Source organism: Myotis nattereri (genome assembly GCF_964212035.1).
Source record: "Myotis nattereri genome assembly, chromosome: 15".
Lineage (NCBI taxonomy): Eukaryota > Metazoa > Chordata > Mammalia > Chiroptera > Vespertilionidae > Myotis > Myotis nattereri.
The window spans coordinates 17,542,100-17,561,282 of record NC_138090.1 but is presented as its reverse complement, the minus strand read 5'-3'; the positions used below and the strand labels follow the sequence as shown (position 1 = coordinate 17,561,282).

General features: G+C 43.8%; 1 protein-coding gene across 1 annotated transcript in view; it reads right to left on the bottom strand.

Moving 5' to 3' along the window:
- The window catches only part of HYDIN (HYDIN axonemal central pair apparatus protein), a 329,140-nt gene that overhangs the window by 144,284 nt on the left and 165,673 nt on the right, over positions 1-19,183 (bottom strand). The window contains exons 19-21 of the mRNA XM_081108072.1: positions 6,382-6,620; positions 3,311-3,563; positions 1,316-1,459 (exon numbers count right to left, since the gene is read on the bottom strand). Of these exons, the coding sequence (XP_080964198.1) occupies positions 1,316-1,459; positions 3,311-3,563; positions 6,382-6,620 (636 nt within the window). The remainder of the gene's footprint in view (positions 1-1,315; positions 1,460-3,310; positions 3,564-6,381; positions 6,621-19,183) is intronic.

Genomic DNA, 19,183 nt, shown 5'->3' with positions numbered 1-19,183 from the left:
CTTAATAAATATTCCACTCAGCAGCCAGTGTGACTGTTTCAATGACTAAATCTGACCATGTCACTCCCCTTCCTGAAGCCCGCCAATGGCCTCCAAGAACATGCCTCCCAGTCATGCCACACTCACGGGCCCTTGCCCACTTTTCTTGAGGGACCTCCTGTTCCTCTTGGCATGTTCTCTGTCTAAGGCGGCCTTTCAGCTCTTCATGCTCACCAAGGTCTTCCCTGACTCGGGCCCTTCCTGTGTGCTGTTCCTTCTGCCTAATTTTCTCCCCGTCTCTTGTCACCAGACTAACTTCAATTTCTCTTCAAGTCTCAACCTGAGGCACTTGCTCAAGGAAGCCACCTGTCACCACAGGTACAAATAAAGCCACTCTCCTGATAGGTGCTCTCATAGCAACTTACACCTCTTCTTCAGAGCACTGCTTAGAACTGTAATTTAAATGACTAAGTGTTAATAATTGGGTTACAGTTGTAACCTCCACCAGTCTCTTAGCTTTGACTGTGTCAGCATTATTAACTCACTCTCCGGCTCAGAGGAGACTTTCCACACATACCTGCTCTGAATCTTAAAAATCCTACAATGGAAGTCTGCTGAAGAGGAGGTCAAGTTCTACTGTGATGCCTCCCTAACCTCCTCACTGTCCTGTCCCCTGCCCTGAGCAGCAGTCATCCCCAACACTCCCTTGCCCCCCTAATCCCCATTTATTATTCACCCTTGATGGCCATATAGTCATGGGCATTTAGAGCCATATACTTAAACATGTGAGTCATAGTTTAAGTTGCTTATTCTCAGTGCTGGGTGAACCGCATAATAATTTGTATCTCGGTCTCCTCCTACGTGTCATGGGAATGATAACAGAACCCACAACACGGACCGCTATGAGGGACAACTGGGCAAATGTATGTAATGAATAGAGCTCAGTGCCCAGCACAAACTAATCAATAAGGTGTAGCTATTCTTTCTGATGATTATGATTATCAATAATTCCAGTCTAATCCTTTCTATGCTGTGATGTTTACTTTTTCTAATTACAGTAAAATGATCGACCACAGTGCATTTTCAGTGCACTGGAATAAACACCCCTTCACTTTGGCCTTGTACATCAGGGATGATGGAAGCAGAATTTCTGTCGCAATTTACATTTCGGAGGAATTAGGTTTAGATTCGGAATTTTTAGAGGAAGGTGTATGGGCCTCTGAAGCTTAGGAAACATCGGTGGGTGTGGGTACACCAGGCTTCCTGTTAACTTAGCTTCTCCAGTGAACATGTGAACTCTCTGACACCTCGCTGATCTCCAGCACAGCCCACTGACCTTCTCCAGTCGGTACACGAGCTTCTTGGTGGAGAGCTGGATGAGCGGCGCTATGAACTCGCACATGACATCCACAGTCATCACCAGGCTCCGCTCCCGCTGGGCCCCGATGATGGCGTGGCACACCAGCTTCTCCCTGACCATCTGCAGGTGAGAAAGGCCGGCCCTGAGAGAACATCCATAGCTCAGAAAACTTAATTCCACACAATCAGCAAACTGACGCTCATCCACCTGCTGCGGACACCAGGGAAGAACACGTGTCTCTGAACATTGCACTTCAGGTGTCGCTCTCTGTCTCACACTTAAATGTCTGATGGGTTATATATGTCCTGGGCGGATCCTGTGCCCATTTCGGACTGCTCTCGAGGACACAAATCAATTTACATTCAGTTCAACGAATACCTGTGTGGAAGGTGTATTATGCATGGACTGTCAGGGATTGGACATGCCAGCCAGTATGGGCAGGGCAGGTAAAATCCTATGGGCTTCGCCCTAACCGGTTTGGCTCAGTGCATAGAGTGTCGGCCTGTGGACTGAAGGTCCCAGGTTCAATTCTGGTCAAGGGCATGTACCTTGGTTGCGGGCACATCCCCAGTAGGAGGTGTGCAGGAGGCAGCTGATCGATGTTTCTCTCTCATCGATGTTTCTAACTCTCTATCCTCTCCCTTCCTCTCTGTAAAAAAATCAATAAAAATATATTTTTAAAAAATCCTATAGGCTTAGAGTTCAATGGTAGTTCTATTTCTTATCAAGCTAGTCAGAAACTGTGGCTGGAACATTTTGCATTTCCTACTTGGATATTTAAAAAATCGTGCTATAGAAACTAGTATTTCTTTACTCCCCTACTCCCCCCCACCCCCTGAGGTCCAGATTTGTATGAAGTAGAAAGAACCCAAAGTGAATTTATATCATGAACAGCTTGCATTGAAGCGTGCTCAGGTTTCAGATGTGAATGGATTTAGAACCCTCGCAGCTCAGGCTGAAGGCCTTTGAAACTATGGCCAGCTCCCAATCATGACGTTGTGAATGTGCTCCTGTCGGGGTCTTGAAAGGAGGGCTGCGTTCCAGTCACCTTTGCGTCCTTGGTGCCTAGCGCAGTTTGCCACATGGTGCACACTCGGTAGAAGGTGGCTGAACCCCTGAAGAGCAGAAACAAAGACCACCTTATACACTCACTCCACAGGGAAGCAATGGACAAGCTTTGCTATCCTGTCTGCTGGAAGGCGAATTTCTTATTGTTTCCCATTTCCTGAGGAAAAAGCTCAGCATCACTCCTAATTTGGTGACACCAGGCGGAGCTCAAGCAACCATCAGTCCTCATTCACAACGTCTGCATTTGTGAGGTCGGGGAGGCTCACGAGCAATTACAAAGGGCTTTTGTTTTTTTTAGGTTTCTGGTGGTTTCCAGTCTCCGTGAGGGAGTAGGAACAGAGACGTGGTTTGGATCTGCATAAATGTTTAAGCAGAGTGCGGTGATGTAAATAAGAACATCAGAGCTGCCGAAGATACACCCAGCTCTTTCATTGACCCATAAAAAGATGATGATTATAAATTTGATGCTGTTATGTCAGACTGAGAGGAGAGAAGCCTGGGGTGTCCCAATACCTGGAGAGAATCGTTAGCCCAGAGTGTCTACAGACACACCCTTTGGGATAGCTATGAACCCGGCTAAGCGTTCCCGGGAGGCTTGGCTTGGGCTGAATGCTGGCTCTCCCTCTCCCAGAGACTTGCTGGCTGGTCACTGCTGACCCTGGGGATGAGAAGCTACTTTAATTAGTGTTTTAAGGAGGGGTTCATGGCAGCTGCAGAAGCAAACATAAAACTGAGCAGAGCTGGACCGTCACAGCGATGGGTGCTGCCATGGTAACTCGGGGCCGTGTGCAATCTTTAGGAAACCACATCCTTTCTTCAGATAAATGTCAAGGAACTCGCCTAAGAAATAGAGCAAAGATTTATTTAGGAGAAAGGCAGGTTCTAAACATGCTGTCCCCGTACCCTGGGAGTAGAAGAATAGCCATCAAGTGTCACATCGATCGTCTGGTCTGGATACAACTCCATCCTGAAGGGTTGAAGCTGAAACACGGGGCTCTGGGAACGCCTGGCTGCCTGGGCGCGAGGGCGCTTAGCGAGTCTCCTCTTAGGCGCACCTTTCTTGTTCTTGGGTTGGAACTTTTCATTCATCCAGAACAACTGTTGGACCCGACGTCCCTTGTTGGTCAGCTTGAAGTGGTAGTAACAGGTGTCCAGGCTGGAAAAGAGGAGGTGGGTATGGAGAGGACTCAACTTTGGGATGGATGTTCAGCTCTACATCTTTGGGACTGACTCCTCTGGAAGTATTTTTTTTAATTATTTGATATTCTTAAATATTGTGAAATAATCACCACAAGTCTAGTTAATATCCATTACCATACATAGTTACAGATTCTTTTTCTTGTGATGAGAACTTTCACGATTTACTCTTTTTTTTAAAGTGAGCAATAAATAGACAATTTTTTAAATATAGGAAGGCTGCATCATGGTAGTACTAGGACAGTGATGGCGAACCTATGACACGTGTGTCAGAGGTGACACGCGAACTCATTTTTTTGGTTGATTTTTCTTTGTTAAATGGCATTTAAATATATAAAATAAATATCAAAAATATAAGTCTTTGTTTTACTAAGACTTGCAAATATCAAAAAATTTCTATGTGACACGGCACCAGAGTTAAGTTAGGGTTTTTCAAAATGCTGACACGCCGAGCTCAAAAGGTTCGCCATCACTGTACTAAAAGCTACCACGGTAATGGGAAAAAGTAGCAGCTACTCATGGCCTCCATAAACTCAAGTCAAGGGCCTGGGTGTGGCCCTTGAGTTGTCATCACCAGGGAAGGGGTCGTGGAAAAGTGGGCCCACCCACCCTCTGCCTTTCCCAGCAGGTCAAGCATGCCGCAGAATACACGGACACAGTTCACATGAAAACTGCTCTCATTTATGACAAATGGCTCTGAGGAGTATTTTAGGAAAGGAAAAGCAAAATGCCTATTGGGGGAGAAGTGTATTTCAAATTGTGTGGAGTAAATTCCTACGGACTGAGGGAAATGTCTTGTGATGGGCTCAGTTTGAAGGGTACTTCAAGGGAAAGGACCAACTTATTCACAGTATATCTTTCAATCATCACAGCAACCCAGTAATACCAAGTATATTTGCTCATTTTCTAAATGAAGAAATGGAAGCTCTGAAAATGTCAGGAAGTTGCCCCAAAACATGCAATTAAAAGAGATGGCATATGGGGTTTTCTTAGACCTATATGTTCCCAAATTGGCAAACTTTTCTGTTAAGGGCTGAATAATAAATATTTTGGATTTTGGGGTCCACATGGTCACTGTTACAGCTACTCAATTGTCCACTGTAGTGTGAAAGCAGACATAGAAAATATGTGTACACAAATGGGCATGGCTGTATTCCAATAAAACTTTATTTACAGCCTGGCCGGTGTAGCTAAGTGGTTGAGTGTCAACCTAAGAACCAGGAGGTCATGGTTTGATTCCCGGTCAGGGCATATGCCTGAGTTGTGGGCTTGATCCCCAGTGTGGGGCATGCAGAAGGCAGCCAATCAATGATTTTCTCTCTTCACTGATGTTTGTATCTCTCTCTCTCCCTCTTCCTTCCTCTCTGAAATCAGTAAAAATAGATTTGAAAAAACCTTTATTTACAGAAACAGCCCACCTCTTCTTTTCCCCTTTTTAAAAAATGTAATTTAACGTTTCCATAACCTTTTATCCTCTCTTTGCCATCTACCACCCTCTGTGTCCTCTGCTTTTGACAATTCTTTTGGAGATTACTGGCATCATGATTTCATGTCAAAAAGAATGGTAGGGTTTAGGCAGAGGGGAAATTGACAGCTAAAAAGCCACAATTTGCTTCTGTATTCATAGAGAACTATAGGCTAAACCTCCCAATTCCAGGCGAGTGACAGAATATCCTTTGGGGCTATTTGACCCTGTTTGCAGATTACAGAGAACATCATGTAATCAAGTTTGGTTCGCAGCGTACTGCTTCTATAATTATGCTTGCGTATACTTAGAGAAACTTGGAAATAGAAGCATGCTCTAGCTCATGGTCAACAGGCAGGCAGAGAGGAGCATTTCTCTATCAAGTGAACACAAAACTCATGGATGCTTCTCGGAAGGCATCATTCCTAGTGGCTCATGCTATTTTCAATCAGGTCATGGTTTGGGGACAGAACAGAGGAAAAGAGGGTGTGAATGGGTTTGTGGGGAGGGCTCCTGATTTCTTTTTTCAGGCTCATCTTCTCTAGGCACATGTGTTCATCTTGGTTGTGGGGCCTGTTAGACTAGAGGTCTGTTCACAATATCACAATGGACAGGTACACATTCCTCTGGCCCCCGCAGCTGGGGAGCCATGCATGAATCCCCACACATATCCTCCTGTCAGCATTCAGACTTCATACATTTTTAGAGCCACATGTAGATCATTCTGCTCAGAGTCTACCACCTTTTATTTAAATGTTTAGATGTTGTAGTTTTTTTGTTTTGTTTTTTTCCAAAATGATCAGGTAGAGCCAATTACGGCCCTCTTGATTGTTGGTGCTATAGTGGGGAGGCAAGCAGGAGACAAAAATACCAAAAAAGTTACTGCTTTGCAATTCCTGATAAGAAACATTTACAGTAAATTTTTACCTTCCTAGTTATACTCTACTTAGGTTACCACTAAGCTGCTACTGTATTTTGGACCTACACGGAGAGGGATTAAGAGCGTATTGGAATAAAAGAGGGGAAATCATGGTGGAGATTCTAAACTGGTCACCGAGAAGGCACTGTAAGTGTGAGAGCCATCTCTTTGCTAGCGTGGACGGACTCAGCTTGAGAATGCAACCAAGCTGTGACTAGGGGGGTGTCTTCTGATGGCTGACGCACCCATCTGGAGGGGGACAGTGAAGATAGGAAAGTGGAAGGACTGAGGTGAGTGCAATTTACTGAAAAGCCATTTTTAAAAATAGAGGTGATGCTCAGCTTATGCAACCTGGGCGATACCTATGACAATTCACCCAGGAGATTTCCCTACCTAAAATGTGCTCCCAAGTTGAGTTCTGGAGCAAAGGGCTTATCCGAAACAATGGTGGAACCAATTCCTTCAGCCTGGACAGAAATCCGGTAGGTTTTGCTGTTTATAATATCCAAAATGACCGTGTCTTTGAACATCAGTATGTCATTCAGGTTGGCGGTCAGCGTCAGTTGAATGTCATCTTCGGGGGGAACGGTGCCTTCGCTGGGTTTCACTGTCCAAAGGGACTTTTTGTGAGCCTGCAACACAAGACACACGGTAACCGTGAAGCTATTCCTGGCTTTCCCTCCCGCAGGCGTCAGAGCCGTCTGCACCTCAAGCGGCCGGCACTGTGGAGCTCAACATCAGAGACAAACATTATTTTTTTTTTTTCCAAATCACAGCAGCTGGATGTTTGTTGGCTTCTCTTTCTGCAAAAAGCAATCTGATTCTGAAGAGCAAACCTACAATTCCGCCTCTGAGCGCGGCGAGGATCCCTTACATCTCTTTCGCTAGATGACAGCCCAGCTCTCTAACAAGCGGGTACTAATTACCTGTTTTAATCACCAAATTCTGAGATACCCGCAGAAGGTACAACATCCTTTCTGGAATATGGAATTTTCCAGGGACATGTTTTTCAAATGCAAGGGTGTTGAGGATGTTATTAGTGAGCGGGAACCGCTTTCGTTAATAAACACAGTATAGGAAGTCGTCTCCATTTCTATTATTCCATAATAATAAATAGAAGTTCATGTGCTAAAATTCCAAACTTATTCTGAAATATATAATAGGAGGTGAACATTATAGAGGGGAAGCTGACTCTCACTGATCTGTTCCCTTTAACTGATTAGATCCTCAGAGCTCACTCCCTTTCCTCCTGAGGAGTTTTGGCCAAACACTGCCTCTCAATGAAGCCTGCTCTGACCATCGCCTTTTAAGTGGAAAACCTTCCCTCCGCACTCCTGATCCCCTTTACCCAGGACTATTTCCTTATAGGTGCCTTAGTACTTACCGTCTTCTAACATGTGCAGACTTGACTTATCTATCATGCTTGTCTGGCTGGAAAGTCTATATGGACACTACTAAATAGATTGTATTTAAAAATGTAGATAAGTTCAATGAAACAAAGGAGAGCAGTTCTCAAGATGATACATTGTTTATAATGAGGATGTAGATGAAATTTTACTTTAATGTTGGTATTAATGGAAATGACAGATTTAATTCTCTGTCAAGAGTCCTGTCATTACTCCTGATCTTTTAATATGGGGCATCTCTAGAAACATAGATATAAGAGAAAACAGCATTAAGTACTACACTAGATAAACTAGGGCTGAGATGGGATATTTGTATGATAATTAGATCTATTCCAAAAATAATTATAAGGAAAAATGTTGATTTTTGTACCACTCAATGTTTTTCTAAAATTTTTTAACTTTCTACTCATAGTAAATTAGCCCTGATAAAGTACTAAAATAAGAAAACAGAAAGCAAGGTCTGTCTTTCCAGAACATTATGCTGCGTTTGTTTATAATTTTATCTTAAAATATTAGTAACAAGCCCTGGCCAGTGTGTCTCAGTGGTTAGAATGTCAGCCTATGTACTGAAGGGTCATGGGTTCGATTCCTTGTCAAGGTCACGTATTTGGGTTCCAGCCCCAGCCCTGGTTGGGGCGAGTGTGGTAGGCAACCAATTGATGTGCCTCTCTCATATCAATGTTTTTCTCTCTCTCTCCTCTCCTCCCTTCTACGCTCTCTAAAAAAAAAAAAAAAAAAAAAAAATCAATGGAAAAAATATCCTCAGGTGAGGATTAATAACAAAACATTAGTCACAAAAAGATAACAATCCTTATAAGTTTACTTTTCAGGATTATAAATTGATTATTATTGGCAAGAGAAACTACAAGGGTTGGATGTCACTATATTCTGCTTATATTTAGGTTCAAAGAAATAATTTCTAATGCATATTCTTAATTTACCCCCCCTCCCCAATTTTTTTTAACAGTCTATCTTAGTCCATTCACAGCAATGTGAGCCTTTTCTAACATGCACTTAAAACCTCTTACAGCTGCCCTGGACAGTGGCTCGGTTGGTTGGAGCATTATTCCATACACCAAAAAGGTTGTGGCTTCAATTCCTGGTCAGGGCACAGGCCTAGGTTGTGGGTGTGTAGGGGAGGCAACCGATCAATGTCTCTCTCTCTCTCTCTCTCTCTCTCTCTCTCTCTCTCTCTCTCTCTCCATATCCTCGGGTGAGGATAAAAAATAAAAAACAACTCTTACAGCTTCTACCCATTACCTAGTCCAAGCCTCCTCACATTTTAGGCATCTGTTACACCAGCACCCCACTCTCAGTACCAATTTCTCTATTAGTCTGGGCTGCTATAACAAAGTGCCATGGACTGGGTGGCTTAGAAACGATAGAAATTCACTTCCTGTTCCCGAGGTTGGCAGTGTGAGACCAGGGAGCCGGCATCGGGGAGTTCCGGTGAAAGCCCCCTCCTGGGTAAGGACTGCCGACTCCTCATTGTACCCCTGCATAGAGAAGAGCCGAGCAGAGGAAGCCAGCTCCCTTACAAAGACTCTTAGAATCCCCTCTCCAATCCTAATTTCCTCTGAAAGGCCTTAACTCCTAATACCACTGAGGGGTTTGGGTTCAACATACGAATTTGGGGGGAACACAACCATTCCATCCATAACATTCACCTTCAGTCCCTCCAAATTCATGTTTTTCTCATATGGAAAATACGATCTTCAATCGGGAAGAGGAATCTAACCAGAATTCAACTATGCTGAGACCCTGATCTCAAACTTCCAGCCTCAGAAACTGTGAAAAAGAAATTTCTCTCATTTGTAAGCCACCCAGTCTATGGTACTTTGTTACAGCAGCCTGAACTAAGACACAATCCCAAAGTGAAAACCTTAAAAACCTCTAACATATTAATCATAGAAAATGACACAAAGTGAGTTCTAAAACAGCCATAAATGCAAATTAACTTTTCTGCCAACAGTTTAAAAAATATATTAAACATTTTTTCCCCCATAAACATTTATCCTCCCTATACCCTCCTCCGCCTTCACCCACACTGTCCTCCTCCTCCCACCCCCAGCAATCACCACCCAGTTGTCTGTGTCCATTAGTTCTTTCGCTTTTTTTTTTTCTCAATCCTCCATCCCAGCCCCTTGCGGCCCCACTCCCACCCCAGAGCTGCCAGCCTGCTCTCTATCTATGAGTCTGTCTCTATTTTCTGCAGATATTTTTTAATGGATCAATGTAGCTTCATTTCGTCAGCATGTTTATCAGAGTAGATAAGGAGTTTTTAACTTACACCATTTACACGACTTAAAGCAATACATGGAACCAGCCTTTCTCCCTGCTTAGAACTATTTGCCTTTCTTACTTTCAGCTTCTAGATTCTAGGCTACTATTTCAGATAAAGTTATCCTAGCTGCTGTAACAACAACAAAAAACCTGATGCTCAATGGCTTAATACAATAAAAACTCACTTCCGGCCGAGACCGGTTTGGCTCAGTGGATAGAGCGTCGCCCTGCGGACTGAAAGGTCCCGGGTTCGATTCCGGTTAAGGGCATGTACCTGGGTTGCGGGCACATCCCCAGTAGGAGATGTGCAGGAGGCAGCTGATCGATGTTTCTCTCTCATCGATGTTTCTGACTCTCTATCTCTCTCCCTTCCTCTCTGTAAAAAATCAATAAAATATATAAAAAACAAACAAAAAAAAAACCTCACTTCCGGTTCACATGAATTCCAAATGGTTACAGGCATGAGAATGGGCTCTGGTTCCATTCAGTCATTCAAGGACCCCAGCTAAACAGATTCTGGCATGTTTAATGTGTGGCTTCTAAGCCACTCTGGATATTGACATTCAGTTGGCCAATAACAGAAGGAAGAGAATGGGGGGGGGGGGATGGGGGGGGTCACATGCTAAGATTTTATGCACTAAGCCTGGAAATGGTACACAACACTTCTTCCCACTCCCACTGTCCAGAGCTCAGTCATGCAGACACACCTAACTGCACAGGAATCTGGGAAATGTCTTGCTCTGGGTCCAAGAGTGAAGGGAGGTGGGCATAGGGAACTGCTCACTTCTCTCTGCCAAAGCTACCTTGTTGGTTTCGTATACTGCCATAGCCTTAGGGTCTTCCCCTAACTCCTCTGGACCTCAGATTTTGAAAGGTGAAGAGTTCACTCCAATCAGGAAACTGAAGTGGGGGCGTAACTTGGTATTTGCACTCCTGTGGGAACTCTAGGGCTGGAGCCCAGATCCATCTCCTGTTGGGACAACCAGAGGGGCAGCTGGGGGAGAAAATAAGAATGTTCTAGGCAAGACAGTCTCACACTGTTGGCCTTTCTTCCCAAACCTGTGGCCTTAGAGCACTCTGTGTAGTTTCACGCATTTATGAGACTCAGCTTACAGTTACAACATAAATCAATGCCATGTTTGTCCTCTTATCGAAAAGCAAATGCCTTTCAGGAGAAGGTGCTGTCAATGTCACCTTTCCCATTCCACCTATTTGTTTTCTTCCTCGAGACAGTGGCATAGGCCAGTCCTTGGGTACAATGAGGAGAGGGTGTCGCCTGCATAAGTGCTATTTCCAGCCAGGGGACATTTGTTTTCGATAGATGCATAGCATTTCTATTCTGATTCCTGCAGACGCAGACTGGCTGCTCTGGGGAGAAGACCTGAAGTTGCTCTCCAGGGCCGAATTGGTGAGTCTTCTTTTTGAGGAAGTGTATTCATCAATGTCTGGCATAAAACAAGGCAGCAAAGTATATCACAGAATCCAAGAACAAGGCACATTAAAACACCAGCTGCCAACACGCTGGATGATCCTTACCCAGAGTCAGGCTCCAAATCACCCTAGCGCCCTGCGTCTCTCTGGCATTTGACTTTGTTTTGAGGGAGGATTTGGTCTATGTAACATTTTCTGTTATTAGATGGCACATTTGACTAGAGAAGGAATGGATGAATGATAATCAGCGCAGCTATGGAGGATATTCAATAGCCTTTTCAAAACCGCAATAGAGCAAGACAACAAGTGCCGGGAACAGGCTAGGAAGGAGGGCTCCAAAGGAAAAGAGATGTGGGTGTGAGTCCCCGATCTGCCACTTGCCAGCAGTCGAACGTGGGCCACGTCACTTCGCCATGCCCAGCCTCCGTTTCCTCAGCAGCAGCCCATGACACTGACTGCACCTTTTGCACAGAGCTGTGGTGATGGTTCAATGAGGTGATGCATGTAAAACTCAGAATGATGTCTGGCACACAATTAAGTTCTCATAAAAATGACAGCTATTGTCATCATTTTACCAAAAGCTGTCATCACCCCATGTGACACATAATTATGGACTCAGCAGTATTTGTTTTTTTTTTTAAAAAAAAAGATTAAAATAGGTGCCAGGAAAGCATGTACCATACAATCCTCTTGGCAGAAGAGAAGCATCTCATTGGGTTCATGGTAGGCAGCATTCTGAGACGGCCCACAAGATCGCCATCTCCTGGTGCAGTTACCTTCTCCCAGTTATTTAATCAAAGGCTAATCGAGGGATATTTTTTTTGGTGGGGGTGGTGGTTAGACATTTATTAATTTACAGATTAACCTCCTTGATAAGTCTAGTAACCACCTGACACCATACATAATTATTACAATTATGACTATATGTCCTATGCTGTTCTTCACTTCCCTGTGACCATTTTGTAATTACCAACTTGTACTTCTTAACCTTTTCTCATCTAACCTCCCAACTCCCCTCCCAGCTGGCAACCACCAGTCTGTTCTTCTGTGAAGGGATTTTGCAGACAGAGTTAAGGTCCTAAAATAGTTGGCTTTAAGGTGAGGAGATTAACCTCAGTGGGCCTCACTTAGTCAGGAGAGCCCGTCGAAGGGCTTGGCTCTTCCTCGTGAGAGGGCTTATGGAAGAGACCACAGGGTGGGGAACTGTGGGTGGTTCTATAGCATCAGGGGGCAGTCCCTGGCTGACAGCCAGCAGGAAAATGGGGCCTCAGCCATTCCACTGCAAGATAATAAACTCTGCCGACAACCTGAGGGGGCTGGAAGTGGACTTTCCCTAGTGAAGCCTCCTCAGAGGAATGCAGCTGGGCAAACACCGTGGGTTCAGCCTCTGAGATCCTTTTGGCTGGAGAGGAGCCAGCCAAGCCATGCCTGGACTTCCGACCCAGGGAAACACACATTCATGCTATTGCAAGCCGCTAGGTTTGTAGTCATCTGTTACACAGCGATAGAAAACTAATACAGGGTGGAAAAGGGGAAGGGGCTGAGAAGTACAGACTGGTAGTTACAAAATAGTTACGGGGATGTAAAGTACAGCGTAGGGAATACAATCCTACATGATAAAGAGCTAATATGCTAATTAGACCAGAGGGCGGAGCAGCCTTCCGGATGAAGTTCCAGAATGACAAGTGGGCGGGGCTTCGAGGCAGCCCGGGTGCGAGGGCCGAGCCCCTTGCACGAATTTCATGCATCGGCCTCTAGCCAGTAATGTTATGCATGGTGCCAGGTGGATACTTGAAATACCAGGGGGGTCACTTTGTAAAGTATATGACTGTCTAACAACTATGCTGTACACCTGAAACTAATACAAAGTAATATTTAATGTAAACTGTCATTGAAAAAGAATTGAAAAAGAAAAACAAATACAGGGTTTCATATATTTGTCCAAAAGATGCGTTGAGTTTCCCTAAGTCTTCCACCAAAACTTCAGCAACAGCTGCCTGTGTGTGTGTGTGTGTGTGTGTGTGTTTGTGTAAGCGCGTGTCAATAGGAGCTAGAAAGCCGGGGTCACCAGAGCAGCCCAGGAAAAACACGGAGAGGAGGTTTGTAGGTGCTTGTGCACATGTGACTGTGTGGAAGAGGGGAAACTGTGGTTTTTGCAATGCAGAATCCCATACCACTGGTCATCTGTGCTAAGCCCTCTCCCCTACCTTTCACATATCTAGAGATAACATTTGCTTTTTATCTGACAATAGGGCATCAGCGCACTGCTTAACCAGCGCTCAGCTCCCAAGGTGAACTCGAGCTTTTATAGGCTTCCTTCGCCGTATTTAACATTTGCTATGAAAGGCAGGAGTGAAGGCTACTGTTTGCCCACGCCATTTCAGCCCTAAAGGAGAGCGAGTATACGCAGCAGACCTACTCGGCAGCGCGGATGGCTGTGAAGCTTGAGAAAAGAGCTCTATGCACTTTTCTTCAAAACAACTCCTTTACCCGTTGAAAGCGGCAAGAATTTCCTTCCAGGGAACAAGGGGACACAGACAACAACAGGAACCACTGTGCAGAGTGAGGGATTTCTTTAGATTCATACTATTATCTCAGCAGATAATCAATTCTTTGTGGAACAAGAACAATGAACAGTCACTGAAGCCTTTCCCTTTTCGTCTTCTAACTGGTCTCTCCAGTCTCAAGGTTCCCTGCCCTAAAGTGAGTCACTTTGCTGCTTAAAATAACGAACTGGTAACTGGGAGCTGGAGTGCAACAGACGTGGTTCTGCAGCTTTACCAGCGACGCAGAGAAGGTCATGATGAAGAGAGTGGGCTTGAGCGTCACATGACCGGTGGTCAGCTGTGGCCGCTGCCGTCTATAGTCAGGCGACCTTGGCCACATTTTAAAATTTAGATTTCCGTTTCCTCATCTGCCAAAGGTGCTACTTGAAGATGAAATTAACGGGGTGCCAGGCCATCTAGCTCTCTGTCTCCCACAGAGTAAGTGCTCAGTGAGTGGTGGTATTATTAACATGATCTTTCAAATCCTCACATCCAGTTCTCCTTCCTGCCTGCGCCCTCCCAGGCTACCCTGCCGGGAGGATTCTCTGTCAGGGACCTGACACTGACACTGGTCCTCTCTTGCTGAGGGTCTTGGGTGGCTCTCCCGCCTGAACCAGGTGCTGAGCCTTTTCTCCTCCGAGACAGGGATGGAACCAGTTCATAGCAAGTGGGCATATACACACCCCCTAACCACACCCCCAAATGTTACACCCAATTCCCAGGGTTCGTGGGCCCCAAATGTGGTGGATATTTGTCTGTTGGAAACATGGCAGCCTGCAGCCGAGACTATTATACCAGGCACGAGCCTCTGGTCTGGAGGATCTATTCCACCTCCTTCCTAGTGGGCCCAGTGCCTTTCCAAGCTCACTTCTCAGGCATGTCCGCTTCCAGCGCGGACCCTTGCCTTCCCGAGTGTGCTGCACGTCATCCCTGCCTTTAACTCGGCTGTTTTCTGGAAATGTACACCCGTTTCCCTGTCCTCTTCCTCCTTATCCCTCAAGTCTCCACTCAAAGATTCCTACCTAAGAACACTTTAAATTTTATAGAATTAAACACTCCCTCCTCCATGCTTACATATAACACAGTGCACAATAATACTGTATTGTTTGTGTATTCACTCATTTTTTGAGACGGTAAACTCTTTAGAAAAAAAAGAGATCATCCAATTTATCATGTTTCTCATTCTCGTTAGTAAGTATAGTTAGCACTGTTAGTAGCAGGCACGGGAAAGATGCGCAAAAATATTGATTTATTTTTGGTCAATAAATCTATGAAAAATATTCAGCATCACCGGCAAGCCAACGATGCACAAACTTAACCAACAGGACAACGTGCTTTCACCTGCCAGGTTTGGCAAGTACAGAATGCTGGGAGGGTCGGGGAGAAGGTGACATTCCTCAGCGCTGCCGGGGCAGGACGTGAACTGGCAGGACGTGAACTGGCGCACAGTTTCTGGGCCAGCATTTCCTACGACGCATTAAGCATTGTAGTTATGTTCTTTTGATGCTGTGACTGCATTTCTAAAAATATAGTCTAAGGAGATGGGTATGAGCAGCGCTTTGGAGAGGAGCACGGTGTACAGTCGTGAAAGGCTGCACACACTCGCTGGGGAGGGAACTGGTTAACTCAGCTGCAGTGGAGCCAAAGGATGCAATCACGCCCGTCACTGAAAATGACCTGTACCGGGATGGTCCTCAGTCATTCGTATCAAAGTGACCACACTCTCCTGTTGAGTGGAAATAGCTGGTCACGAAACAGTATTATCCCATGGGAGAGGGCAGGGGTATACAGGTAAATACGCACAGTCACGTTTCGAAAGGCAGGCACCAAACATGTAATGGTGTTATCTGCAGGGTGGCACTAGGAGTGATTTTCCCCCCTAACCTTCTTTTGCTTTATAAAGATAATGTGATTTGTGTAACAAGAAGACACACATTGTATTTACTGAATAAATAACTCATTCTAAAAGGATATGATCACTCGTTCTCTTGAGAGCCCATTTAATTTTAATTCTGTTTGCTCTCTTGCTTCAGCATCATTCGTGGTTTGTTTCTTAGAAGCTTTTTCTTTAAAAATAAATAATACATGCAACACAGTGTAAAACTCAAATGGGTTTAAGGGTAGAATCTCAATCTCTCTCTCTCTCTCTCTCTCATGTTGCCCAGAGCCCCTAGTTACCATCCCCAGAGGCAGCCACTGTTAGCAGTTTTCTGCATATCTTTCCAGAGATACTCTATGACTAAAAACAAAGCATATTTGATATACACTTTTTCCTGCATAAATGGCAGCATACTTATACATACTTTCCTGAAGCATGACTTAAAATTTTTTTTAAAGCTGAGATGGTTTATTTTTTTATTTTTTTATACTTTTTTTAAAAAATATGTTTTTATTGATTTTTAGAGAGATAGGAAGGGAGAAGGATAGAGATTTAGAAACATTGATGAGAGCGAATCATCATCAATCAGCTGCCTCCTGCATGCCCCCTACTGGGGATTGAGCCCCAACCAGGAATCAAACCAGTGACCTCTTAGTTCATGGGTCGATGCTCAAGCACTGAGCAACACCAGCCAGGCTTGATTTAAATTTTTAAATTTTATTTTTATGTAAGGTACACAATCTCCAGAGTCAAATGGTTCTAGAAAAGGCATACTGTGAAAACCTCTCCTGCCCTTCCTCATCCTCCTGCCTTTGTCCATTAATGGAGGCAACCACTGTCAGTTCTTCTAGTGTTTTCCTTTGGTGTTCACCTCCGTATTTCCAGCAATCTACTGCTCCTTCGTAAGTTTTCAGTTTGAGTTTTAGCCATTTGCTTCTATGGAAGACGATGATAGCTTTTATTCTCTCCCTCTCTCCATGTCTCTCTCTGTCTTCTCTCCAACCTCCCACTGGAGTTAAAATCTATTTTCTGATGAGACAGACATTAGCACTGACATCATTGTATGATGCAAATACTATTCGCAGCTGAGCTCTACATTTCCTTTCTTGTACAACTCTCATTTCCCCAAGAATTATTGTGGGTTTTGTTGGGTTTTTTTGTGTTTTGTTTTTCATGTATCTACCATGGGTTCAATCCCAAGCCCTCAAAGAGGTAAATCTCCCAATACTTTCCACATCATGAGCTTTTCTATCCGTTCCATCTTCTCGGACCCAATCTCTCCCGGAGCCACCTATTCTGAAACCCCGTCTGGACTGGCCGCTCTCTGGGCCTGCGATTCAGCCAGCGTCCTGGGAGTGCAGCTCTGTGCTGTGTATTCCTTGAGCGTAACTTCCCTGTGCCTGAGCCCCTTTCCTGAACCTTATTTTGGTGGAGCACATTCTTCAGCACCTTCCTGAGGAAGGATCCCTGGAGTGTAAGTTGTTTGAGATCCGACATGTCTAAAATGTCTTTATTCTGCCCCTCGTCTTGATTAATCTTTTGGCTGGATAATGAAGTCAAGATTGGGATTTATTTTCTTTTATAAAACCCTCCCTACCCCCAGCATTGCTGTCAAGAAGTCTGATTATACCCTGGTTTCTAATTTTTCTTGTTCGTTTTTCCACCATTATTATTATTATCATTACTAGAGGCCCGTTGCATGAAGAGATTCGTGCAATAGGCCTTCCCTTCCCCTGGCTGCCAGCACCGGTTTTCTTCTGGCTCCCGGGACCCAGGCCTTCGCTCCGGCCGAGGCTTCAGTCTTCACAGCTCTGGACAAAGCCTTCAGTCTTCATTCTGCCGCTTCGCCCCTACGTATGCAAATTAACTGCCATCTTTGCTGGGTTAATTTGCATACTCTCCTGATCGCTGGTGAGCATAGTGGAGGGATGGTTAATTTACATATTTATCTATTATTAGGTAAGATTATTTGGTATGTGGAAGTTCCTACAGTCATCTCTTTGTGTCCAGTGCCCTGGAACTTAATTTCTCCACCTGGGCCTATTTTCATCCATTACACAGCATATTTGACAAGTCTCTTCCATAAATTCCTCTCTGTTAGTTCTGGATACATCCCTTAACTTATTTCTTGTATAATTTCCTCATCCCCATTGAAAATATTTTTTTTCTGAAACTTACTTGAATCTTAGAACTCCTAAACAAATCATTTAACTTTCGAATCTTTCTCTCCTAATTCTGAGTTATGTTTCTTGATGTTCTATTTCCTGATAGCTTCTCAAATTTATTTTCCAAGTCTTCTGGCAACATTTTAATTTCTGTGATTATATTCTTAACGTCTTAGGCACATTTTGTTCTTCACTTATAAATATCACCCTGTTCTTGTTCATAGATGCAAAGTCATCTTTTATTTTCCTGAGATTATTAATGATCATTTTGTCTTATTTTTAGCTCTCTTCTCATTGTATGTGTTTGTTTCCTCTAAGTTCTCATTTTTATGCTTTTTGATTTCCTAATTCTGCACGAGTGGCTTTCGTGGGGGAGCTTGGTTAAGTACTTATATTGAGAGTGAAGCACTAAAACTGCCGTGTGCTTGGACAGCACCCAGCCAAGGGCCACCAGATATTTTAGATTCCCAGCTACCAGCTTATTTCTGCCTTTCCTCGAGAATGCTGAAGTTACCCAGAGAAAATCCTTCTTCCATGTCCTGGAAACTGAGGGAGAAGGGGGCTAGCATTCTACCTTTCAGAATGAAGACTTCCTTGAAGTCCTCTTATTTTCGTAATGGTATCCTGTCCTCGGCAAGGCCTCAGAAGTCAGCGGACGGTTTAATATTATTCTTTTTAAAGTAAACTGTCTTTTCTCTGGGTATGCTTTTAATATCTATTCTTTGGTCTGCAGTAGCTTTACTATAAAGCAATTACATGTAGTTTTCTTTATCTTGCTTTCTATTTACAATTTTTTAAAAAATCTGTGGCTTGATGCCTCAGGCATTATTTCTTCTGCTTCATTCTTTCCTCTTCTTTAGGTACTCTAATAACTATACCCCTTGTGTTTGCTTTACCAACTCTTCTCTATTTCCATTTTGGGTGATTTCTTCTGATCAATCATCCACTTCCACAATTCTCTCTTCATCTGTATCTAATATGCGGTTCAGCCCATGTATATGTCCCTAATTTCAATTGTTGTACTTTTTAGTCTGCAATTCCCATTTTTCCTCTTTTATACTTTCTAGACTTCTACCAAAATTTTAAATCATGCCTTTTATTTCCTTGAGCATATTAAGCATATTGTAGTTTTGTATTAAGTTGTCTTGACTCCTTTTATGCCTGGTTATATTAAAATTAACTGTTAGACATTGTATATAAAAACTGTAGAGATACATTGAGGCCTAAACGAATGTTTTCTTCCTGTGGTGACAATATATTTTTGCTTCTTGAAACTAGAAATCTTGGGTCTATCTTTATCCAGGCAGAGATTTAAATGATGTAAAATGAGTATCTGTACTAGTTTACCATTGTTTCCAGGTACTGCTTTTCAGAGTCCTAACCAAAATTCTGGGAGTTTTCACAAGTCCATCCATCTCCAAGCTTTATATCTCTAGCCCATCCTGATTCCAATTTTTGTTTCCTTAGACCGGTGAGTTTTCTGAA